Source organism: Geotrypetes seraphini, chromosome 7 (genome assembly GCF_902459505.1).
Source record: "Geotrypetes seraphini chromosome 7, aGeoSer1.1, whole genome shotgun sequence".
Lineage (NCBI taxonomy): Eukaryota > Metazoa > Chordata > Amphibia > Gymnophiona > Dermophiidae > Geotrypetes > Geotrypetes seraphini.
This window is the reverse complement of record NC_047090.1, coordinates 146,944,202-146,970,198: the sequence shown is the minus strand read 5'-3', so window position 1 is coordinate 146,970,198 and position 25,997 is coordinate 146,944,202. Positions and strand designations below refer to the sequence as shown.

Sequence of the window (25,997 nt, the reverse complement as noted above, 5' to 3'; positions counted from 1 at the left end):
GGGATGGAGGGAAGGTTGGCCATTAGGAAAACAAATTTTGTAAAACAGATTGGCCGAAGTGACCATCCCTTCTGGAGAATGCATCCAGACAATAATGAGATGTAAAAGTGTGAACTGAGGACCAAGTAGCAGCCTTGCAGATTTGCTCAATAGAAGTGGAACGGAGGAAAGCTACAGATGCTGCCATTGCTCTGACTTTATGGGCTGTGACAGAACCTTCCAGTGTCAGTCCGGTCTGAGCATAACAGAATGAAATGCACGCTGCTAGCCAATTAGACAACGTGCGTTTAGAAATGGGGCGTCCCAAATTATTCGGATCAAAGGACAGAAAAAGTTGGGGAACTGATCTGTGGGGTTTCGTACGCTCCAGATAGTAAGCAAGAGCCCTTTTACAATCCAAAGTATGCAGAGCTTGTTCCCCAGAATGAGAATGAGGTTTTGGAAAGAAAACAGGCAGAACAATGGATTGGTTGAGATGAAATTCAGAAACAACCTTGGGGAGAAACTTTGGATGTGTACGCAGAACCACCTTGTCATGGTGAAAAACCGTAAAAGGTGGATCTGCAACCAGTGCATGAAGCTCACTGACTCTCCTGGCAGAGGTAAGAGCAATAAGGAAAAGTACCTTCCAAGTGAGAAACTTGAAAGGAGAGGTAGCTAAAGGTTCAAATGGAGGCTTCATTAAAGCGGAAAGAACCACATTGAGATCCCAGATAACCGGAGGGGCTTTAAGAGGTGGTTTCACATTGAAAAGCCCACGCATGAACCTGGACACCAGGGGATGAGCTGAAAGAAGTTTTCCATGGACTGGCTCATGAAAAGCTGCAATGGCACTGAGGTGGACTCTGATGGAAGAGGACTTAAGGCCAGAGTCAGACAAAGAAAGTAAATAATCCAACAACGTCTCCACTGCCAGGGAAGTGGGATCAAGATGATGAAGAAGACACCAGGAAGAAAATCTCGTCCACTTTTGATGGTAACATTGCAGAGTGGCTGGTTTCCTGGAGGCATCCAGAATGGAACGAACGGGCTGAGACAAAAGAGTATCAGTCGAAGTCAGCCCGAGAGATACCAAGCTGTCAGGTGTAGAGACTGGAGGTTGGGATGTAGAAGGGTTTCCTGCTGTTGCGTAAGCAGAGATGGAAACAGAGGAAGAAGAAAAGGTTCCCTGGAACTGAGTTGAAGTAGAAGGGAGAACCAATGTTGCCTGGGCCACCTCGGAGCAATCAGAATCATGGTGGCTCGTTCCCTCTTGAGCTTGAACAAGGTTCTCAACATGAGAGGCAGAGGAGGGAAGGCGTACAGGAACAGATTCGACCAGTCGAGGAGAAAAGCATCTGCTGCTAGACGGTGCGGAGAGTAAAGTCTGGAGCAGAATAGGGGCAGCTGATGATTGTGAGGAGCTGCAAAGAGGTCTATCTGAGGAGTGCCCCTTTGAGTGAAGATAGACTGCAGAGTTACAGGATCGAGTGTCCACTCGTGAGGTTGGAGAATTCTGCTGAGTTTGTCCGCTAAAGAATTCTGTGCCCCCTGAATGTATATAGCTTTCAGGAAGAGATGGTGATCTATGGCCCAAGTCCAGATCTTCTGGGCTTCCTGGCATAAAAGGCGAGAGCCTGTCCCACCCTGTTTGTTGATGTAGTACATCGCAACCTGATTGTCTGTGCACAACAGAAGGACCTGAGGAAAGAGAAGATGTTGGAAGGCCTTGAGGGCGTAAAACATCGCTCTGAGTTCCAGGAAATTGATTTGATGCTTCTTTTCCTGGGCTGTCCAAAGACCTTGAGTCTGGAATTCGTTCAAGTGAGCTCCCCGTGCATACAGAGAGGCGTCGGTGGTGATGACTAGTTGATGAGGAGGCTGATGGAACAGAAGACCTCTGGATAGATTTGAGGATACCAACCACCATTGAAGAGACTGACGAAGAGATGATGTCACAGATATGTGTCGTGAGCAAGGATCCGACGCTTGGGACCACTGAGTAGCAAGGGTCCATTGAGGAGTGCGCAGGTGAAGACGTGCGTGAGGTGTGACATGAACTGTGGATGCCATGTGCCCCAAGAGTACCATCATTTGTCTGGCTGAGATGGAAGGTAGTGAAAGCACCTGCTGACATAGAGACTGAAGGGTCTGAAGACGATTGGATGGTAGGAAAGCTCTCATTAGGAGTGTATCCAGGATCGCTCCAATGAATTGAAGTCTCTGAGTGGGGATGATATGAGATTTGGGTAGATTGATCTCGAACCCCAGAAGTTGTAGAAACTGGATGGTTTGGTTGGTGGCCAGGAGAACTGCTTGAGCGGATGTGGCTTTGATCAACCAGTCGTCCAGGTAAGGAAATACATGAAGGTGGTGAGAGCGTAGAAATGCCGCTACCACAATGAGACATTTGGTGAATACCCTTGGAGATGAGGCTAGACCGAAGGGCAGTACCTTGTATTGGTAATGACAATGATTGATCATGAATCGGAGATATGGTCTTGAGGTTACATTGATCGGTATGTGAGTGTAAGCCTCTTTGAGATCGAGGGAGCATAGCCAGTCGTTTTGATTTAGAAGGGGATAAAGGATGGCTAAAGAAAGCATCTTGAATTTTTCTTTTACCAGATGTTTGTTGAGATCGCGAAGATCTAGGATGGGTCTGAGATCTCCTGTTTTTTTGGGGACTAGAAAATAACGGGAGTAGAATCCCTGCCCCTTTTGATCTAGAGGAACTTCTTCTATAGCGTTCAGAAGGAGGAGGGATTGGACATCCTGAATAAGGAGGGCAGATTGAGGACTGTTCAAAGCAGACTCTTTTGGCAGGCTTTGAGGTGGAAGAGTCTGAAAGTTGAGAGAGTAGCCGTGGCGGATGATGTTGAGGACCCATTGGTCCGACGTGATTACTTCCCACCGGCTGAGGAACAGAGAAAGTCGACCTCCTATAGGCTGAGGCAGGAGAGCAGGAATAGGGATACTGGCTATACTGTGGAGAATGAAGTCAAAAGGGCTGTGACTTCTGCTGAGGAGGTTGTTTCACAGATTGTTGCTGCTGCTGCTGTCTGGGAGGCTGACGTTGTTGTTGCCTCTGACGCCTGGGTTGCTGAGCAGTGGTAGGTAATGGACGAGCTGTGAAGCGGCGTTGATAGGCCGACTGCTGTCTATATGGTTTTGGCGGAGGAGGCTTCTTTTTATTTTTAAGCAGGGTATCCCAGCGCGTCTCATGAGCAGAGAGCTTTTGTGTGGTTGAGTCCATGGAATCCCCAAAGAGCTCATCCCCTAGGCACGGGGCGTTGGCTAACCGATCTTGATGGTTAACATCAAGCTCGGATACCCGAAGCCAGGCCAAACGGCGCATAGCCACCGACATTGCTGTCGCTCTGGATGTAAGTTCAAAGGTGTCATATATGGATCTAACCATAAACTTACGTAATTGGAAAAGAGACGACAAGCAGGTGTGAAAAGAGTGATGCTTTCGTGAAGGAAGATATTTTTCGAAAGAAGCCATGGTGGTAAGGAGATGCTTTAAATAAAAAGAAAAATGAAAAGCATAATTACTAGCCCTATTTGCTAACATAGCATTTTGGTAGAGCCTCTTACCAAATTTATCCATGGCCCTTCCTTCTCTGCCAGGAGGGACAGATGCATATACACTGGCTCCTGAAGTCTTTTTAAGGGTGGATTCGACAAATAATGATTCGTGTGGAAGTTGAGGTTTGTCGAACCCAGGAATGGGAATTACTTTATATAGAGAATCCAGTTTACGTGGGGCCCCTGGGACAGTTAAAGGAGTCTCTAAATTCTTATAGAAAGTTTCCCTCAAGATGTCATGAAGGGGAAGTTTCAAAAATTCCTTTGGAGGCTGATCAAAATCAAGGGCATCCAAAAAAGCTTTAGACTTTTTTGGATTCAGCCTCCAAAGGAATGGACAAGGATTCACACATCTCTTTCAAAAAACAGGAGAAAGAGGAAGTGACCTGTTTGGAGGATGGGTCAGGGACAGCCGAATCCTCCTCCTCTGAGGAACATTCGCCTTCAGAAAGAAAGGGTTCCTCTGAGTCTCCCCACAGATCAGGGTCCCTGACATGGGAAGAATGGTCCCGAGACTCAGGTGTCGACGTTTGTATGTGTCGGGTTTTGCGCACCGACTTACCCGACCTCATCGATACCGAGTCAGGAGATGTTATCGGTCGCACCGGTGCCGAAGTCTGTACCGATTGATGGTGAGCTCTCGGCTCCGGTGCAAGGACTGGCATCGATACCGATGAGGTTAGGTGAAGCGGTACCGAAACAGTGGAAGCGGGTAACACGGGTTCCACAATCGGTATCGATACGGGTTGTTCCACAACCGGTACCGATAGCTCGGTGCGGGCCGGCACCGGAAGGTTCGGTGTCATGATAGCAGGAAGGAGCCGTTCTAATTGCTCCTTAAGCTGCACCTGAAGGATGGCCGTAATGCGGTCATCGAGGGATGGCACCGGTACCGCTTTTTTCTTCTGCGGTACCTGCGGTGCCGCTCGACGCCCCGGAGATGAGGAGCCCGATGTCGAGGGACTCACCTCTATAGGGGCGGAGCGCTTCCGCTGGCGTCTTACAGGCGGCAGGATTGGACTCACTGCACTCGAGGCCGGAAGACGTTCCAGCGGGGAAGGCTTCTTAGCCGGCTTACCTGACTGTTGAGACGCCGGTGTGGAATCACGCGGCGTCGAAGACGAGGGTGCCGACTGAATCGGTGCCGAAGCCGGAGTCGAAGGAACGGGGTCGGACATCTCGGCACCGAACAGTAATCGCTGCTGTATTTGGCGATTTTTTAATGTCCGTTTTTTTAGAGTAGCACAGCGGGTGCAAGTAGAGGCCTGATGCTCAGGACCCAAACACTGTAAACACCAGTTGTGTGGGTCCGTGAGAGATATAGGCCTAGCACACCGCTGGCACTTTTTAAAACCCGGTTGAGGGGGCATGAAAGGAAAAACGGCTTCCGCCAAATCGAAGGCCGAGGCTTCGATGGTGGCAGAAGGCCCCGCCGGGGAAAAATCAAATTAAGAAAAGAAAAAAATATATATTTTTTTTTTTTTTTTTTTTACAAAAAAGAAAAAAAGAAATGAAATAAGGCCAATTAGCCAAAAAGTTTACGCGAGCGGGAAGGCAATAGAAAAAAAGTTTCAACAGCCGTTGAAAAAAACGCGTCTTCTTAGCTCCGCGGAAACTAAGAAACTGAGGGACCGCGCGCCTCTGTCGGGCGGGAAGGCACTCGCGCGTGCGCGGTGCGGCCGAGCTAGAACTTTCTAAAGTTCTTAGAGTGAGATCACTCTAAAATTGTCCATACCGGGGCTCCGTCGGTGCCGTCACCCATCAGTCAAGAATATGCTGCCTGCTTGTCCTGGGATAATATAAGTTAAAAAGGTACATGTTTGTGAAGCTGCTTCAGGACTGAACCTTCCTACTGTTAAGAAAGCAAACAAGGTGGCAACAAAAGTAAATGTCAGCATTTATCTTCCAGATTTTTTTTAAACAAAAAGAAATGTTCTTTTTGAAGAAATGAAGTGTACTACTTACTAGCGCAAGGCATTATAAGTTAAAAACAGTCCATCGGGCCTGCAAGTTCCTGTCAGAAATTTTTCCCTGCTCAGTAATGTGTGTGTGAAATGTATGAACGATGACCATATGCCCTTATAAACTAAGAACAGATGGTCTAATGATAGTCTTGACTCAGAAGTTTCATTGTATGAACTTGATGCTGCTCAAACGAATTTGCAATTTGCACTGTAATCAGTACAACCTGGGCTTGATTTATGAAAGGTTTTCCCTACAGGCTCAAAATGGCAGAACTACCTTTATAAATCAGACTGTATGGCTCATATTTCTAGTTCTGAGATTATCTCTTTCTAGTCCAGCTGTAGTACACTGATAATTTAATCAGTCTGCACAATATGCAACACCAAGATGGGCACAAATTTGGTAAAATGACTATCTACAAAATTCTTCTATATGCACACACATAATTAGCAAACATATAAGTGATCCCCCCCAAAAAAAAAAATAAAACTACTGTTAATGGCCTTTCTCAAATGATATACAGGTTTTGCATGAACAGTGAGGACAGGGTAACTTATGCAGAGGTTCCCAACATGTATCCCAAGGGTTAGGGTGAACCATTAGCAAGGGGTATGTGGTATCCCAGTAGCACACCAGACCCAAATGCTGAATCTCTCCAGCCCTGCTTCCTTTTCCACATACCAGCAGATCTCCCTTTCTGCACCTTTCCCCTCCAACCAGCAGCACCTTTCTTTCTGTACCTGCCCCCCCTACCCTTCTGTCCCAATTTGCTTGGAGTACTGCTGGTAGCAACTATGCACTGATTCAATCAGGCCACCTAGCAGCCTTCATTAAACTATGCCCCACCTCCTCTGAAAGCAACTTTCTGGTTCTTTAGGGGTGGCGTGCAGCTTAGAGAAAGCCCTGAGGTTGTCTGATTGACTCACTGTGCTGCTGCTACCAGCAGCAGCAATCCAGGCAATTAGTACATACCACAGAAAAGGAAAGAAAGGGAGGGAGATCACGTGACACCATGATCAGGAGCAAACGCTGAAAGGCAGAGCTCCATCACACCTCTCACAATTTTGTAATTTATTGGGGCAAAGGTGATTGATTTTGACTGATTTTTTTTTTTAACCTTTGTGAGCTCAGTGTAGAGTGGTCCATTTCGAGTAGCCAGCAGGTGGTACTGGACAGAGCTGGCATGTCACCTAGGCTGCAAAAGACGGACAGAGAGAAATGGCGCAGCTGACTAGTCCTTCAGTTAGTTCAGAATAGTCATAGGAAATTATAGCGGAGGTCAAAGCAGCGGTAGAGTCCGCATTGGACCTCAAATTGCAACAAATTTTGGTCAAGGTGGAAGAAGCCCATGAGAGGCTAGACTCAATGAAGCTAGAACATACATCTGACCAGCAGCAGAGAAGTGACTTGGGGGACCAGACTAAGGAACAGGCAAGGAGTCAAGAGCATATGCAAAAGGGGATTGAAATATTGGGGGGAAAAAAAAAAAAGGTTGATGACTAGAGCAGGGATAGGCAATTCCGGTCCTCGAGAGCTGGAGCCAGGACAGGTTTTCAGGATATCCACAATAAATATGCGTGAGATAGATTTGCAACTCAAGGAGGCAGTGCATGCAAATCTATCTCATACATATTCCATTGTGGATATCCTGAAAACCTGACCTGGCTCTGGCTCTCGAGGACCGGAATTGCCTACCTCTGACTTAGAGAATCGATCTCGTAGAAACAATTTAAGATTAATCAGTCTCCCAGAGTCCATTTTGGAGGGCAAATGAAGAGGTTTTTTTTAGAAACTTGGATACTGTGGGAGCTACAGCTTGGTAAGCATCCTAGGCCTTTCCACTTGGAGCGGGCAGATTATATTGGGCCAAGCAGAGCAGCAGCAGCAGAACGCTCACGAACAGTAATTCTTAAAATACTAAATTCTGACCATAAGCAAACTGTGCTACAAGCTATGCAGTCTGGAAAGTCACTCATTTATTACAACAAAAAACTTTGTGTTTCCAGGACTACTCTGCGGCAGTTCAGGCTCAGCGCAAAGTGTTTACATCAGTGTGTAAAATGCTAGTTGAAAAACATATTAAATTTGCATTGCTTTATCCTGCCAAACTGTGTTTAGAACAAGCTGAAACACATTTTTTTTTTTTTGTTTGTTTTTGTTTTTTGCAATTGTTTATTTATGACAAAAAACAGCACAGCAAAACATCAGGAACATATAATTTCTTATTTCATTTTCCCAAAGAAAAGATGACATTGAATTGGTCACAATGGGCAACACATCACCTGTCAAAACATTCTATATGAGAGTGAAATATAACAGATCATACCAACTATATTTTTTGGTCTGCAAACCAGTTTAAATGACCTGTATTTGTTAGTGGGTGGGCACAGTGTTAGAGTGCCAAGTTGAGTGTGTTATATTTCTAAATACATTACATTACATTAGTGATTTCTATTCCACCAATACCTTGCGGTTCAAGGTGGATTACAAAAGAAGTTATCTGGCCATTTCCAGAGGAACTGAAGAGAAGAGCGAGTTGCTTCAGAGAATTGGGAAGTGTCTTGCAGTGTTAGTTTGTCTTCAAGGATTTCTTGAATAGCATGGTTTTTATTTCTTTTCTGAATGATTTGTAGTCTGGGGTCGTTATCAGTAAATTGAAGAGTTGGTAGTCCAGTTTTGCTGCTTGTGTGGCTAGAAGGCCATTGTACAGTTTTTTTCGTTTGACGTCTCTGATTGGGGGATGCGTGAACGGTTGTGGGTTCTCCTATGTCTGGCTGAGGTAGTTTGAATTAGGCAGTTGTTTAGGTAGGCTGGGCTGTCTGTTTATGGTTTTAAATAGTAGGCAGTAGAATTTGAATTGTACTCTTGCTTGTATTGGGAGCCAGTGTGAATCGAGGTATGCCGCCGTGATGTGGTCGTGTTTCCTCAGTAAATAGATAAGTCTTAGCACTGTGCTTTGAACTGTTTGTAGTTGTTTTATCATGGTTGCGGGGCAGGGGAGATAGAATATGATGCAATAGTCTAGAAGACCTAAGACTAGGGACTGGACCAAGAGCTGGAATTGTGTTCTGTCGAAGAATTTTTGAACTTTCCTCAAGTTTCTCATGACCACGAATGATTTTTGTATATTTGTGGTTGTATAGTACAGCATCTGTCTATCGTCATTCCTTGAAGTTTTAGAGTGGGTTGTAAGGGGTATGTGATTGAGTTTATTACTAGATTTGTTATGGTTGGGGTTTTATTATTTTCAAGGAGAATGAATTTTGTCTTGTCTGGGTTCAGTTTCAGTTTGTGATTTTTCATCCATGTTGCTACTGCTTCAAGTGTCCTGTGTAGTGTGTCTGTCATGGAGGACGTTGGTTGGTCAAAAGGAAGGAGAATGGTGATGTCGTCTGCATAGCTATAGAAGGTTAAGCCTAAATTGTCCAGGCAGGTGCCGAGGGATGCAATGTAGAGATTGAAGAGAGTTGGGGATAGTGGAGATCCTTGGGGTACGCCGCAGGGGCTGGACCATGGTTCTGAATTTTCTTTGTTCAACTTTACTCTGTAAGTTCTGGATTGTAGGAATCCTTGAAACCATGTGTGTACCTTGTCTGTGATTCTAGTATTTGTAGTAGAATGTTGTGGTCCACCAGGTCAAATGCTACGGTGAGATCCAGTTGTACAATCAGCATTTTTCTACCTGTGCTGAGGTGTTGTCTAGCTGTGTCTATGAGGGAACCCAGTAGTGTCTCTGTGCTGTAGTTGGTTCTGAAACCAGATTGTGTAGGGTAGACTATGTTGTGGTCTTCTAGGTAGTTGGCGAGGAGTTTGGCTACCAGGCCTTCCATTAGTCTGACATAGAGTGGTATTGAGGCTATGGGTCTGTAGTTGGATGGATGATATAGTTGATTCTTTCCTTTTTCTTAACATCTTTTATACATTTAGAAGTTGATTCTATAAATGTTGTTTAAATCAGCCAGTGCCTATAAAAATAGCACCAGTCTTGTATCAATCACACTTAAGCGCCATTTATAGAATCGAGGCTAGAAATGCATAGGTGCCTGTTATGTAGGTGAGAGTTTTAAAGGCCTACACTTCAGGCACCTAAGTTTTTAGAGAATCGTGCTTAAAAGCACCTAAGTCATGCTCTACCCATAAAAACACCCACTTAAGCATTAGGCGCCGCTAAGCGCCATGCAATAGGTGCCTATCTTTTATAGAATTTGATAGTCACCTATTACACAATTTTATTTTATTTTATTTTTTTGCAATTATTGAGCCTATTAAGGGTATTTTGCTAATTAAATTAGGTGTCCTTTATAGAACCAGCCCCTCAGTATTTTATTGTACACTGCCTTGACCTGCTCTGCAAAACGGGGGATAAATTTAATAAATGATAAAATGAGCCCAGATAAAATGTCCATTCCAAAATCTCTGCTGCTGGTAGCTCGGGGATATTTGGTTGAAATTTATTCAACTTAGGGGATACTTGGCTTGAAGAAGCTGGGAAACACTGACTTATACTATTGTACACTATATAGACTATATAAGAGCAGATGGAGAATAATGATAAAAGCAGAAAAGCATCCAGAAAAAAAGTGTATGGTGTGATGAGGCTTTTAGAGAACCAGTATTGTTATGATGTAAATGATAGCTCAGTTTAGAAAACCCCATTACACTTTGTTGGTAGAAATACTGTGTAAATTTTGAAGGTTTTTTTAAAACACAGTCAATGTATTCTTTCCCGTAACTAATATAATGATTAAACATAGCTGTCAGTCATGTCAGCTAAAAGTGCACTTACAAATCATATACTGCTGAAGTATAGTGTTCTACATTCCATTTAAGATGAAATCATCATCTGTGAATAACATGAACCACAGACTTTGCACCATCTGGGTGAGAGGGCAGTACTTTTGCCCCCTCTATGGCTAACTTATCCATGCACAATTTTGAAAAGAGTGGAAAGACTGGTCAACTTTCATCTCCACAATAGCACTTTGGAAGCAATTTACTGATGACATATTTGGGCTGTGGAAATATGTACTTGCCGAGTTCACTTCACTATGACAAAGCAGAAGCAGGTTTGTTTGTTTTTTTACGTGGAAGTGAAGTCAGATGAAAAAGGTATTTCTACCAGTGTATACTGAAACCCAGTGATAGGAGCACACTTATAGCATAAGTAATTAACCAAGATTTTTTTTTTTTTTAAATCATTACTCTCAATTTTTAAAGAGGGGTTGGTTCTTCTATAAAAGAATACAAAAGGAGAGTAGACTTTTGCTTAAAAGTTTGAGGAACAGGTATATAGAGAAACAGTGATCAGGAAATCATAAAAAAAGGACTTTATAACGATTGAAACTTATTATTGAGTAATATTGTAAAAGAGGGGCCTATGAGGGGAATGTGTGTCATGAGACATTCAGTACTATCTCACAAAATCAATCAAAAATTTATAAACATTCAGAACAGAACAGTATAGATAATGGTGTTATTTCTGTGGAGATGTTCCTTTAAATGGGCTGAAAGCAAATAAACATGGAACAAGAAGTGAGGTGATTAAATTTGAAAAATGACACAAAATTATTCAAAGTTGTTAAACACATGCAGACTGTGAATTGCAAAAGGACATTAGGAAACTGGAAATCTGAGCATCAACGTGGCAGATGAAATTTAGGGCTCCTTTTACAAAGGTGCGCTAGCGTTTTTAGCGCATGCACCAGATTAGTGCGCACTACCTGAAAAACTACCGCTTGCTCAATAGGAGGCGGTAGCGGCTAGCACGCATGCTATTCCACGCGTTAAGGCCCTAACGCACCTTTGTAAAAGGAGCCCTTAATGTAGACAAATGCAAAGTGATGCATATTGGGAAGAATAATCTAAACCATAGTTACCTGAAACTGTCTCCCAGTATGTGGTGGCAGCCAAACAAGCAAACGGGAGTTAGGAGTTATTAGGAGACAGTAAATAAAACCAAAAATAATATAACGGAAAATGATAGCGCTATAAGCAGGATTTTACGTTTTGTGGTAATTTTAAAGAAAAATGTTAATTGCTTAAATGGGGTAATTAGGGCTCATGTGCAAGTACATAAAAGAAGTATGATTTATTACTGATATTGCATGGCATTGATTAATGAATACAATGGCTTAAAGTTCATTTCCCATTTAAGGTATTATTTCATATTGGGACAATCTTCTCTACATGTGAATTATATAAAAGACAATTTTAAAGGTATTATCTATTTAATTAATGTAATTTGCTATTATGTAGTGGAATAATTCATTTCTGTAGTATGAACTATTATTTATATTTGGCATGATGATGATTGATATGAATATTTAGATATTTATAAATAAAAGCAATAATGTGCATACATGTTCCAAAATTTTGATGTACTGTATGTTTAATTATGATCATTTTAAATGTATAGGTTTGTATAATGTTTTTATTTGATTATTTTTTATTATATACATTATTTTTGAATATCATTTTTTTGTATGCAGGCCACTAGCCAAAACACTGGCAGTGTCAGGAATTTGAAAATAAAGAATATTTAGTCTCAGTTCTGTAGGCTTGAACACCTTTTTGGTGATACAGTCAAACCTCGGCTTGCGAGTAACCCGGTTTGCGAGTGTTTTGCAAGACGAGCAAAACATTCTCGCAAAACTTGTCTCGCAAACCGAGTGCTGACTCAATTTGCGAGCACCCCCCCTCCCCGAGAACTGGCATTGCTCCCCCCTGCTTGCAAAGACCCCCCCCGCTCGAACCAGCACCCCCCCCCCCCCGCCCGAACAACTTGAAACTTACCCTCCATCTGGCACCGGTACGCAGCCCACAGGACGTGCCAGTGCCGCTTGAAGATCTTCCTGCCTCTGCCGGGCCTTGAGCATGCATCTGCGCATGCTCAAGGCCTTCTAATTCTCCCTCTCGCCGAGATTCTTGGCTTTTGTTGATCCTATTCTCTGTGTTGTCAATTATATAGGGGTAGAAAGGTCTGAGGAATCCATTACACTTGATTTTAACCTAAATCGAGATGTTTTGAGACCGATATAGGCTTTTATTTTAAAATTCAAGATGGTCATCGTGAAAGCATTCCACTCGACTTCCTTATTAAGGCCCCGTGGTTCTTTAGTTCCCCATTGGTGAATCAATCTTTGTTCCTTCGCAAGGGGGCCTTAATAAGGAAGTCCAATGGAATTTATTATAGTAATTAGTAGTAAGAATAAACAGAAATGAGAGGGATGATGGGATTGAAAGCTCTTTTGGTGAGATGATAAAGAGTAAACAACACTCGATTTGGATTAACCCGAACTGAGGCTGTAAAACTAGTAAGATATGTTTAATGAAAATAATTCAAATGAAGTTATGAATGTGGGATGTGAGGGTTATGTGTTTATTTATAATATTTACATTATGTAGTAAGTAGAGGAAGACCTCCTCGGCTTCAGCTCCTGAAGATGCACAAATTGCGAAACATAGTTCTATGTCGGGCTGAATTATTTGCCAACGTCATGAGGAAACTCAGATAATGCAATGCATCATGAAAAACAACGAGAATCTTTTGAAGTGAGACTTTGATATATATTTGAGTCCGGATAACTTCTGGCTGGGATGATACAATGCAGCTCTAACGGCTTTTTTTTTTTTTTTTTGCTTTTTTTAAAATAGGCCGCAAAATATGAGGCCTATTTAAAAAAAAGAAAAAAAGCCTCCACTATGCCGAACACCCCCCCCCCCCATGCGTGGCCAAACCAGAACACCCCCCCCCAACTGGCACAGCCCACCTGCATGCCCCCCTCCTATACCTTTAAAACCATTGGGAGCAGGAGGGGTGCTCAGCCCCTCCTGCACAAGGCCTCCTCCGAGGCCGGCTGGCTGGGCCCGGCCCACCCCCGCTTAAAATTATGGCAGGAGGGTTCCCACTCCCACCTGCCATCAGTCCCACCCACCAAAAACTAACAGCAGGAGGAATGCCAACTTCCTCCTGCCACCACCACCTCCCGGATGCCCCCTCCCCATTCCTGGTCCCCTTCCCTTCCCTTTCCCTGAACTTTTCACGGAGGAGGTGTGATCAACCACTCCTGCTCCAATGCCTCCCACGACCAGTCTGAGGCCTTAGGCCACACCCGGTGCATCGTGTGATGCACGGGGTGGGGCCTAAGGCCCTGACTGGCTGAGGTTCCTCGGGGTCCTCCCTTGGGAGGGGCCTGGGGCGGCCAACCAGGGACTTCCTTAGACTCCTTCCTAAGGAAGTCTCTGTTTGGCTGAGGCACCCCAGGCCACTCCAAAGGGAGGAGCCCAAGGTGCCTCAGCCGATCAGTGCCTTAGGCCCCACCCTGTGCATCACACGATGCACCTTAGAGTTGTCACAGGAGGCATTGGAGCAGGAGGGATTACGGGGAGGGGGGTGGGGAGGGGACGTCTGGATGTGGTGGGGAGGGGACGTCTGGGGGTGGTAGCAGGAGGGAGTTGGCATCCCTCCTGCTGTTATGTTAGTTTTTGGGTGGGACTGATGGCAGGAAAAAGTGAGAAGCCACCTGCTATAATTTTTTTAAACGCGGCTGTGGGGCAAATTTTTTTTTAGGGGGGGGGTTCGGGGCAATTGTTGGGGGGGTTAGTAGTAGAAGATATGGCAGAAGGGACTAGGAACTCTCCTGCCATAATTTTAAGAGCCCGAAGTAAGGTACAGGGAGGGGTGGGCCGCGCCCGGCCGGACCGATGGCAGTTTTGCGATGGCAGGAGGGAGTTGACATCCCTCCTGCCATATTCGTGGGGACGGAATGGGCAGCATCGGGCCCGATGGCAGCGGTGAATTTTGGGTTAAAACGACGGGCTTGCTCTGCTAAAAAGCATTGCGAGCACGTGGTTTTAGATGGCAGGAGAGTCGGCCAGGATAGAAGCGACTGGTCTTCAGCAGTCGCTTCTTTTCTGATCGGCAAGCCCAATCAGTGTTAGCTAAAGTGTTTAGTGAATCACTGCCCTCCCAAATTTGCATGCCATTTCCCTCATTTGCATGCATGGATCGGGATGGGATTGCTAAACACTTTAGTGAATCGGGTCGGAGGGAAATCGGGTCGCAAAGGGCTTACAAACCGATCGGTACACAATCGGTTTGCTTTGTGAATCTAGCCTAAAGAGAGTTATGGGTTCCTTTGTCTTCTCTGTCAAAGACAGACTATGGAAAATTACAAGGACACTAAAAATTATCTTAATTATTTTAAACATTAGCTTCCCTTCTACTCAAAAATGCAGCTCAAGTATGCTATGGAATGGTATTCTGTTAACCGCATAGAACTTCCATGGTATTGCAGTATACAAGAATAAAGTTATTATTATTATTTGTATATTTCACAACATACCAACTGATCTAGAAGAGCTTGTTTATTTTTCCTTTTTAGCATCTGCTGCAGATGTTCCTCTTTTTGTATCACCAGTCGTCTTTGTGCATTTTCTTGCCGTTCCACTTCTAAAGCTTCTTCTAACTCGTCATGCTCTCGTGTCTAAAACAAGGGATTTTTTTCAATTAATCTCAACAAGTAATCCTAAATTTAATAAGTAATACTAACATAAGTAATAACTGTCAGTATCACATTTGGTAACATACACTCAAAAATTCCTTTTCATTGAAATTACCATATATCTGTTCAAAGATGGACTAAAGTCAGTCCTCAGACCTCATTTTTGCTGTGATATCAGTTTCAAAAGCTTAGGCTTTTAATAACCATTAGATCTATATTCAATAAGCCATCAAGTGAAAATGTTAACAGGAGAAATGGTTAGTTGTATCTTGATAAACAGCCTATTTTTGTGCAACCTAAATATTTGGTCTTAAGTTAACTGGGTAAAGTTGTCCGATTAAATCTAGGATAGTTATTTGTATGACCAGGATTGGCCAACTAACATTAGTTGACAAGCACAGAATGTCAAAGGCTTATAAGCCAAAGTGTAGTCTAACTCAGTGTTCTTCAACCGCCGGTCCACAGAAATTTCCTGCCGGTCCACAAGACCAGCACGTGCATCAGGCCCAAAACAGTGTTCTTCAACTGCTGGTCCACGGTGCGATCGATGCGGCGTTATCTTCGAGCCAGCTCCCTCTTCCTCACGGATTCAGTGCACAAAGCCACGGGCAGTGGCTCCTACGGGCATCCTGCGCCTGAACCAGAAGCCTTCTCTCTGATGTTGCAACGTCAGAGGGAAGGCTTCCAGATGAGGCACGGGACGTGCAAGGTGCAATTAGTACTATTATGGGGGCAGGGTCTGGGGTGGAGATTGGGTAGAGATGGGCGGGGTCTGGCCCATGACTTAGCCCCGTGTTCTTCAACTGCCGGTCCACGGACCAATGCCGGTCCACAGAATAATTCTTTTATTTCTGCCGGTCTATAGGTGTAAAAAGGTTGAAAAACACTGGTCTAACTCTTAGGGCTCCTTTTATTAAGCCATGCTAATGGGGTTAACATGTGCGACTTTTCATCACGCGTTAACCCCTGCGCTGGCCTAAAAACTACCACCTGCTCAAGAGGAAGCGGTAGCAGCTAGCGTGGCCAGCAGTTTAGCGCACAGTATTACGCGCGTTAAACCGCCAACGCGTCTTTGTAAAAGGAGCCCTTAGTGTCTCTGATTTTATCTGTATAATTTTGATATGAGATAACAGTACAGTGGAAAACTGGCAGGTTATCTACTGGGGCATAGTAGGCTGAGAAAGTGCTAAGGTGTACTCTTATGGAGGGCATTTAATAATAGCTTTATTTATATCCCGTCATAACTTTTCAGTTCAGTTTAGAGGTCTCATCGATACAGATGACACAAATACTAAAAACAGGAGCAGGTAGACATGGTGTGAGATCATAGCCATTACTGAAACACCAGCTAGTAAACTGTTTCTACTTGAAAGAATAGGCAGAGCTATCGGAATGTCACAAATGGGTTGAAGCACTCCAAGTGTAGCGATTAGCAACTGCTTTAGAAGTAGAAGGAGAAATTGTGTCTTATCTGATAATTTTCTTTTCTTTAGTCAGTTCTGCACAAATGAGGTTATCCCTTCCTACCAATGGGTAGAGGTAGAGAAAAGACCGAGTTCTACCAATGACATCACTGGATAAGCAATAGTGCCCCTGGAAGATTCCAGTATGTATCTGCTCAAGCAGAAGTTCCTTCTATAATGCATCCATGCCTCCTCAACCACTACAACCGTAATAAGCAGCAAGGAAGGAAAACACCACAAAGTGACACAGAAAAAAAGTTTGGGTTTTTCTTTTGAGCAACTGAAAAAAACCACAGAGCACAAACAGGACCCCGAGCCGAGGTCTTCCAAGGGTGGGACTGCAGAAAAGTTTCACTGACTAAGGTAAGGCATAATTTCTCCTTTCTTAGCACTAACTTACCATTCTGCACAAATGGGATGTATCAAAGCAAATCTGTGGGTGGGGGAAGATAAGACCCCTGAATGACAGCCCTACCAAAGTCTTACCAGGCTCTGGTGAGCATGTCCAACCTGTAATGGCTAACAAATGAAGTAAGCACTGCCTGGGCCTCTGCCCAAGACACGGCTTGAGCCTCAGTAGAGTGGGCCTTCAGTTCCTGGGGAACTAGTCTATTCCTGCAGATGTAAGCGGATTCAAAAGCCACCTTAATCACTGAGGCCTTCAATGCTGCTTGACTTTTCCAAGGGTCATGAAAAAGAACAAAAAGATGGTCAGAGCTGAAATTCATTCGTCTCCTTCAGATACTGCAGAAGAGTCCTCCGAATATCTAGCTTGTGAAGTCTCCAATCTGGGGCTGCCAAACCTCCCCCACAAAGGAGGGCAAACAAGTTCTCCAATTCACTTGGAAATGAGAAACCACCTTCGGCTGAAAGGAGGGGGGAACCATCTGCAAGGGCATGGAATCCTCCAGCAATAGCAGATAAGGGTCATGACAGGAAAGAACCTGGATCTCCAAGAACTTCAGTGCTGAAGAAATGGCCACCAAAAATGCCTTATTAAGGGTGAGATCCTTAATGGAGGCCAAACGCAAGAGCTCAAATTGAACCTCAGATAGTCCCCTGAGTATCAGATTGAGATCTCACAACAGACAGGAAAGCTAGGGAGGGCACCATGCTACCTCTCTACACAAGGCCAAAGAGCCACCATTCATTTTCCTCTGGAAACTGGAGAGCACCGCTACCTGAACCTTCAGGGAGCTCAAGGCCAACCCCTGGTCCAAGCCCCACTGCAAGAATCCCAAAATATTGGAAATATTGGGAACCAGAGTCTTCTGAGGAGACAAAGCTTGCTCTCAAAAATGCACCCAGCCCTGACATAGGCCAAGATGTAGAGGACTTGTAAGAACAAAGCAGTGTAGAAATTGCCACAGGAGCATACCCTCATCTCCAAGCACTTCCATTCAATGGCTAAAACCAGAAGTGACCCAGGTCTTCCATGTCTATCAGCCTCTGCTGAAGGAGGCCTTGACTCCTGGAGTTGTGAAAGCAGGTCCTCCACGAGAAGATGCTACACACTAAGGTCTGCGGGGCCATTCAGGAACCACTAGCAAGACCAGAAAGAGGTTTACAAAACTGTTACATACATAAAATCTTAAAACAAATTAAAACAACTTTTCAATACAGATCAAGACATATACACGCAGAAGAATTCAATTCTTTCTAGGAATCAGCAGACAAGAAAAATCAGTAGCTTAAAGGAAGGCATTTACAAATAATTGTGTTTTTAATAATTTTCTAAATGCCCCCTTATCCCTGCATTTCCGGACTTGCCCTACAAGAGAATTCCATTTACTCCTGCACAAGAAAAGGTCATTTTATTGGTTTCCACATATTTGGGATTTACATTTGTCTTCAGCAGTGCAGTTTTCAGAGCACAAAGATTTTCCTGGTTGGTAACTAGAAATTTTATTCTTAAAGAATTTGGGGATCGTACTGTATAAGAACTGATGGCAAATCATAATTGCCTTATATTGAATTCTAAAAGCAACTGGCAACCAATGCAGCTGTTGAAGGTACAGTGTGATATGCTCATATCTTGATGTTCCCGTTATCAATCTTGCCGCGGCATTTTGTTCAACCTGCAATGCCTTGCACCTAGTTTTGATTATACCCAGGGGTGTCACATGTCGTTCCTCGAGGGCCACATTCCAATCAGGTTTTCAGGATTTCCCCAATTAATATGCATGAGATCTATTTGCATGCACTGCTTGCCCTGTATTGGTAGCATGGAATGTTGCTACTCCTTGGGTTTTAGCCAGGTAGTAGTGACCTGGATCGGCCACCTTGAGAAGGGGATACTGGGCTTGATGGACCATTGGTCTGACCCAGTAAAGCTATTCTTATGTTTTATTGTATGCTAATAAATCTCATGCATATTCATTGGGAAAATCCTGAAAACCCAACTGGATTGCGGCCCTTGAGGACTGACATTTGACACCCCTGCCCTAGATCATGTCGAACCAGACACCCAAGTATTCCAACATCTGAGATGGCACTAAGTGACTCTTGAATCAATTCATAACCCAGCCCAAGGACTCCAGTAGAGAAATCACCTGAACTGTAGCTTTCACAGACTCCGCTTCTGACGCAGTTCGAATCAGCCAGTCATTCAGATACCGATGAACCTGCAACCCCCTAGCATCTCAGTTGAGCAGCCACCACCATAATTATTACTTTGGAGAAGATGCATGGTGCCATAGCTACAGTTGCAGTCAGGGTGTTTTCAGCCAACGCAACTGCGGTATCTTACATAAACAGAAAGGGTGGCACCAAAAGCGCTTTTTATTGCTTGGAAGCCCAGATGTTATTCCAGTGGACGGAACTTCACTTTCAAGCTCTTCAAGCTCTCTTTGGCATGAGTAGAGAACATCCAAGCCAACTTTCTCAGCTGGCAGACTCTGGATCCCAGAGAGTGGTCCCTATCTCAGAAGGCGTTTTCCCTCTTAGTTCAGACTTGGGGCATACCAGACATGGATCTCATGGCCACAACTAAGAATGCAAAAGCAGCCCACTTCTACAGTTGCAGAGTCAAGCGGGGAAGTGAGGGATGGATGACCTGGTTCAGCCCTGATCCACAGATCTGCTTATCAATGTGGGCCATGGTGGGACAGATCATCTGCAGGGCTCTAGAATGCTGCATGGATCAAAAACGACCCACACCTTTAAAAGAGAGAGTCTCCCACACTTGGTGAATCTACATACTTATGTTCATCCTCATGCAATCTGGAGACATGCAGTTACCATAAGCAACTTAATGCAACCACAGAAGTGGAACTCCTGGATAAAGGCTCAAACATATCATATATAACCTGCATACCACATTCATCTGTCTCTGCCTCTCCCCCTTGCAATCTGTGCAAATTCTGCTGCATGAATTATCTTCTGCCAACCTCGCTATACTCATATTACCCCTTCTTCAAATCATTCCACTGGCTCCCTATCCGCCTTTGCATACAGTTCAAACTCCTTTTACTAACCTATAAATGTGTTCATTCTACAGCCCCTCAGTATCTCTCTTCTCTCGTCTCTCCTTGCGCACCTTCCCGAGAACTCTGTTCCTCAGATAAATTGTTTTTATCTGTACCTTTCTCCTCCACTGCCAATTCCAGATTCATTCCTGTCATCTCGCTACCCTGTATGCCTGAAAGTGGAACAAACTACCTGTTTATGCATCATGCCCCTTCCCTTGTTCAAAAGAAGGCTGAAAACCCACTTTTTTGAGTTAGCCTTCATCTCATAATCCTAGAAGAGTGGTATGATCATATTTTTCTGCCTTATGTATGAGTATGATTGCCGTGTTTTGAATAAGCTGCAGACAACGTGATTCCATTTGGATGATCTCACTATATAGGGAGTTTCAATAGTCTAGATATGAAATGACCAATGAGTGAATCAAAGTTTCAGTAGAAGCGTTTTCGAGAATAGAAGTTAAGGAGCACATAAGATGGATGGGTCCCAAAGTGACGGGCTGGGTCAGGAACTGGTTGAGTGGAAGGCGATGGAGGGTAATGATCAATGGAGATCGCTCTGAGGAAAGGGATTTTACCAGTGGTGTGCCTCAAGGTTCTGTTCTTTTTAACATTTTTATAAACGATATTGCTGAAGGGTTGTCAGGTAAGATTTGCCTCTTTGCGGATGATACCAAAATCTGCAATAGAGTAGACATCCAGGATGGTGTGAATAACATGAAGAAAGACTTGGTGAAGCTTGAAGAATGGTCTGAAATTTGGCAGCTAAAATTTAATGCTAAGAAATGCAAGGTCATGCATTTGGGCTGCAAAAATCTGAGGGAACGGTACAGTTTAGGGGGTGAAGAACTTATGTGCATGACGGAAAAGCGGGACTTGAGTGTGATTGTAGTGGTTGGAACTACAGTCTCAGCACCCTGGGGTTGTGGATTCAAACCCCACGCTGCTCCCTGTGACCCTGGGTAAGTCACTCAGTAATCCATAGCCCAAGGTACGTTAGATAGATTGTGAGCCCACTAGGACAGATAGGGAAAATACTTGAGTACCTGATTGTAAAACCACTTAGATAACCTTGATAGGCAGCATATAAACACCTAATAATAATAAACTTGATGATCTTAAGGTGGCCAAACAGGTTGAAAAGGTGATGGTGAAAGCTATAAGGGTGATAGGTTGCATAGGGAGAGGTATGGCCAGTAGGAAAAAGAAGGTATTGATTCCCCTGTATAAGACTCTGGTAAGACTTCATTTAGAATACTGTGAACAATTCTGGAGGCCGCACCTTCAAAAAGATGATGGAGTTGGTTCAGAGGAAGGCTACTAATATGGTGCATGGTCTTCGTCATAAGGTGTATGGGGACAGACTTAAAGATCTCAATCTGTATACTCTAGAGAAAAGGCGGGAGAGGGGAGATATGATAGAGACATTTAAATATCTGGCTCTGGAGTAATCTAAGGAAATACTTTTTTTACAGAAAGGGTGGTAGATGCATGGAAGAGGTGGTGGAGACAGAGGAGGTGGTGGAGGAGACATAGGGCCTGGGATAGGCACGGGGGATCTCTCAGAGAGAGAAAGAGATAATGATTACTGCAGATGGGCAGACTAGATGGTCCATTTGGCCTTTATCTGCCATCATATTTCTATATTTCTACATTTCTATAGCACTACTAAATATATGCAGTACTGTATACATTACATGCAGGTACTTTGTCCGTAGTTGGCTCACAATCTAAGTTTTTGTACCTGGAGCAATGGAGGGTGACGTGCGGGTGACGTGCCCAGCGTCACAAAGAGCTGCAGTGGAAATTGAGCCCAGTTCTCCAGGATCGCAGTCCACTGCACTAACCATTAGGCCACTCCTCCTCAAACATAATAGCCATACTGGTCCATTTAGCCCAGTATTCTGCTTCTGGCAGTAGCCAATCTAGGTCAAAACTACCTGGCAGAATCCCAAATAATAGCAAAATCCCATTCTACCAATCCCAAGGACAGCAGCGGCTTTCCCCATTTCTATCTCAATAATAGACTACGGACTTTTCCTCCAGGAATTTGTCCAAAACATTTTTAAACCCAGATACCCTAACCCCCTCTTTTACTAAGGTGCACTATGCTTTTTAGCTCACGATAAAAATTAGCACACGCTAAACACGCGCTAAACACACGCTAAAAACTAACGCGTGCATGTTATCCTATGGACGCATGTTAGCAGTTAGCTAAACACACACTAAAACGCTTAGCGCACCTTAGTAAAAGAGGGCCTATGAGTTGTTACCACATCCTAATGAGTTCCAAGTTGTTACCACATCTATTTGTTAAGTGGAAAAAAAATTTCCTCTTATTTGTTTTAAAAGTATTACCATGTACCTTCATTGTGGAATTTGGGCCAGATTGTCTAAGCTCCTACACCATGGTAAAAAAAAAAAAAAAATACTGTGGTGGGAGCGATTTTTGTTTTACTGGCAATTCTCAGCACAACCAGATTACTCAGATCTATTGATCAACATTTATTAGTCATTCCTTCACTCAAAATTATTAATACACGGTGGCATTTTATTTTCTCTGTTACGGCTCCGCAAACATGGAACTCCCTCCCCATTTCTTAAGAGAAGAAAACAATCTAGATAAATTTAAGAGCAAATTAAAAAGTTTTCTTTTCAGGGATGCCTTTGATACCTAAAACAGTCTAATTAGGAGTTCCATTCCATCTTTATAACCTCTTTAAGGTTCATTGTTTATTCCCTCCCTATTGTTTTTTACCATAATTGTTCTCTTTTCTATCAGCAATATGTAGTTCTTACCCATCCTTTCCTTTCGGCGATCCTTCCTCTTGCTTCTGCGAGAGAGTGAGACCAGAAGGCCTTGAGCATGCGCAAATGCTCAAGGCCTAGTCCAGCCCAGCACAAGCAAGAGGAAAGATCGCCGATGCACCGTCCTGCCCAGCACAGAAGAGGGAGGATCTTTGGGCACTGGCACCGGCATGTCCTGTGCGTTGGTGCTGGTGCCCAATCGGATTAAGGGATATCGTTTTGGTGCTTGGGGGAGCATGTAAGATCATAGGGGGGGGGACGACTCGAGCGGGGGGGATGCCGGATCACAGGGGGGGTATGGAGCAGCGCCGGTGGCCTCAAGGGGGGGGATTGGAGCAGCGCCGGTAGCCTCGGGTGGGGGGGGTTGGTGGAACGAATCAAATCGAGATTCCATTCATTCCTATGGGGAAACTTGCTTTGATATACGAGCAATTTGGTTTACGAGCATACTTCTGGAACAAATTATGCTCGTAAACCAAGGTTCCACTGTATATGGTAACTTTTAACCATGAACTTTCAACAAGTAAATGATTGTATATTTGAAAATAAATATTTACTCATGTGGAATAATGGAGTCACACAGGAGCAGTTTACAATGAGTGATGTTTTAGTGGGCAATTGTTATTGGAGCAAAAAGGCAGTTAAGTGTGAGAATGATATTTAAAAAGTATTCATTTTGAACTGTATCTTGAAAATTGTGATAATACTTAGAATACCGAATACATGCACTCTGCATACTTTTGCAACTTCAGAAAAACTATTAGCAAAAAGCTAGAAAGGCAAAGTTTTCTGGAATTTCTACAACAAACTGATCTACAGTATATTTTCACAGCTGTGAAAATGAAAGCAGGAGAAACAAAAGAAAGAAATAACAGTGTATCACAAACTGTGTGTCACCCGAGATTCCAGGTGTGCCGTGAACCGCCAGGGAGGAGAAGCGCTGGCGCCAGATGACTGCCTACAGGACATGCCTCTCGCGGTGAGAGGCACATCTTTGTAGGCAGTCAGCCGGTGCCAGCACCTCTCCTTCTCTCCATGCCTGTCTGGAGAACCTTCACACACGCGTGGATGTTGATGTGATGATGTCACACATCAACATCGGTGCACTTCCGGATGCCCTCAAGCCACAGCCACCATGTTTAGTGAGCCGTGGCTTTGCACAGTTTGCAAGACACTGGCATATACAATCTGGATGTCAAAGAACACCCCTAGATATTTTACAGAGTCAACCCTAAATATTTTGGCTACATTGAACACTGTTTTGTGTAAAAGTATTCCAGAACATTTGCAATTTATTATCAGGCCTGCAACAAAATATAGTTGGGGCACTTACTAATGATTAGCATATGCTAAATGCCATTCTCACATGTTATCTTCCACAGGTACCATTTTATGCTCTGCAACAAATAATGGACAACAACAACAGCACACACCGTGTTAATAAATTACCCCAGCTACCGTATTTTTCGCTCCATAAGACGCAATTTATCCACCCCTAAAAAGGGGGTGGAAATGTAAATGTGTCTTATAAATAAAAACAAGAGAAAAAGGAAGCCAATATGGTTCTCCAAACTAGTGGCGGAGAAAATAAAGGCGAAAGAGATGGCGTTCGTGAAATATAAAAGAAACCAAGAAGAGGAGTGCAGAAAGGCCTACAGGGTGAAACTGAAAGAAGCCAAGAGAGAGATACGTGTGGCGAAAGCACAGGCGGAAGAACAAATGGCTAAAAATGTAAAAAAGGTAGACAAAAATTTTTTCAGATATATTAGTGAAAGGAGCAAGATTAAAAATGGAATTGCTAAACAAAAAGATGCTGGGAACCGATATGTGGAGAGTGATGAGGAAAAAGCAAATGTGCTAAACAAATACTTCTGTTCTGTGTTCACAGAAGAAAATCCTGGAGAAGGATCGAGATTGGCTGGCAAAGTTACATGAGAAAATGGAGTAGATTTTGTGCCGTTCACGGAGGAGAGTGTTTATGAGCAACTTGAAAAAATGAAGGTGGACAAAGCGATGGGACCAGACGGGATCCATCCCAGGATACTAAGGGATCTCAGAGAGGGTCTGGCTAGTCCTATTAAAGACTTGTTCAACAAATCTCTGGAGTCGGAGTGGTTCCTTGAGATTGGAAGAGAGCGGATGTGGTCCCTATTCACAAAAATAGTCACAGGAATGAAGCGGGAAACTACAGGCTGGTGAGCCTCACTTCGGTTGTTGGAAAAATAATGGAAGTGTTGCTGAAAGAAAGGATAGTGTATTTCCTTGAATCTAATGGGTTACAGGATCCGAGGCAACATGGCTTTACAAAAGGTAAATCGTGCCAAACAAACATGATTGAATTTTTTGATTGGGTGACCAGAGAGCTGGATCTAGGACATATGCTAGATGTAATTTACTTAGATTTCAGCAAAGCCTTTGATACAGTTCCTCATAGGAGGCTGTTGAACAAATTTCAAGGGCTGAAGTTAGGACCCAAAGTGGTGAACTGGGTTAGAAACTGGCTGTCGGACAGACGCCAGAGGGTGGTGGTTAATGGAAGTCACTCGGAGGAAGGAAAGGTGAGTAGTGGAGTCCCTCAGGGTTCGGTGCTGGGGCCATCCTGTTCAATATGTTTGCGAGTGACTTTGCTGAAGGGTTAGAAGGAAAAGTGTGCCTTTTTGCAGAAGATACTAAGATTTGTAACAGAGTAGATACCGAAGAGGGGGTGGAAAATATGAAAAAGGCTCTGCAAAAGTTAGAGGAATGGTCTAATGCAGTGGTTCCCAAACCCTGTCCCGGGGGACCCCCAGCCAGTCAGGTTTTCAAGATATCCCTAATGAATATGCATGAGAGAGATTTGCATATAATGGAAGCAACAGGTATGCAAATCTCTCTCATACATATTCAATAGGGATATCTTGAAAACCCGACTGGCTGGGGGTCCCCCAGGACAGGGTTTGGGAACCACTGGTCTAATGCCTGGCAATTAAAATTCAAAGCAAAGAAATGCAGAGTAATGCATTTGGGGATTAATAATCGGAAGGAACCGTATATGCTGGGAGGTGAGAAGCTGATATGTACGGACAGGGAGAGGGACCTTGGGGTGATAATGTCCGAAGATATAAAGGCGAAAAAACAGTGTAACAAGGCAGTGGCTGCTGCCAGAAGGATACTGGGCTGTATAAAGAGAGGTGTAGCCAGTAGAAGGAAGAAGGTGTTGATGCCCCTGTACAGGTCATTGG

General features: G+C 43.9%; 1 protein-coding gene across 1 annotated transcript in view; it reads right to left on the bottom strand.

The window, feature by feature from the left end:
• The window catches only part of MNAT1 (MNAT1 component of CDK activating kinase), a 294,602-nt gene that overhangs the window by 147,264 nt on the left and 121,341 nt on the right, over positions 1–25,997 (bottom strand). The window contains exon 6 of the mRNA XM_033951181.1: positions 14,880–15,020. Coding sequence (XP_033807072.1) covers positions 14,880–15,020 — 141 coding nt within the window. The remainder of the gene's footprint in view (positions 1–14,879; positions 15,021–25,997) is intronic.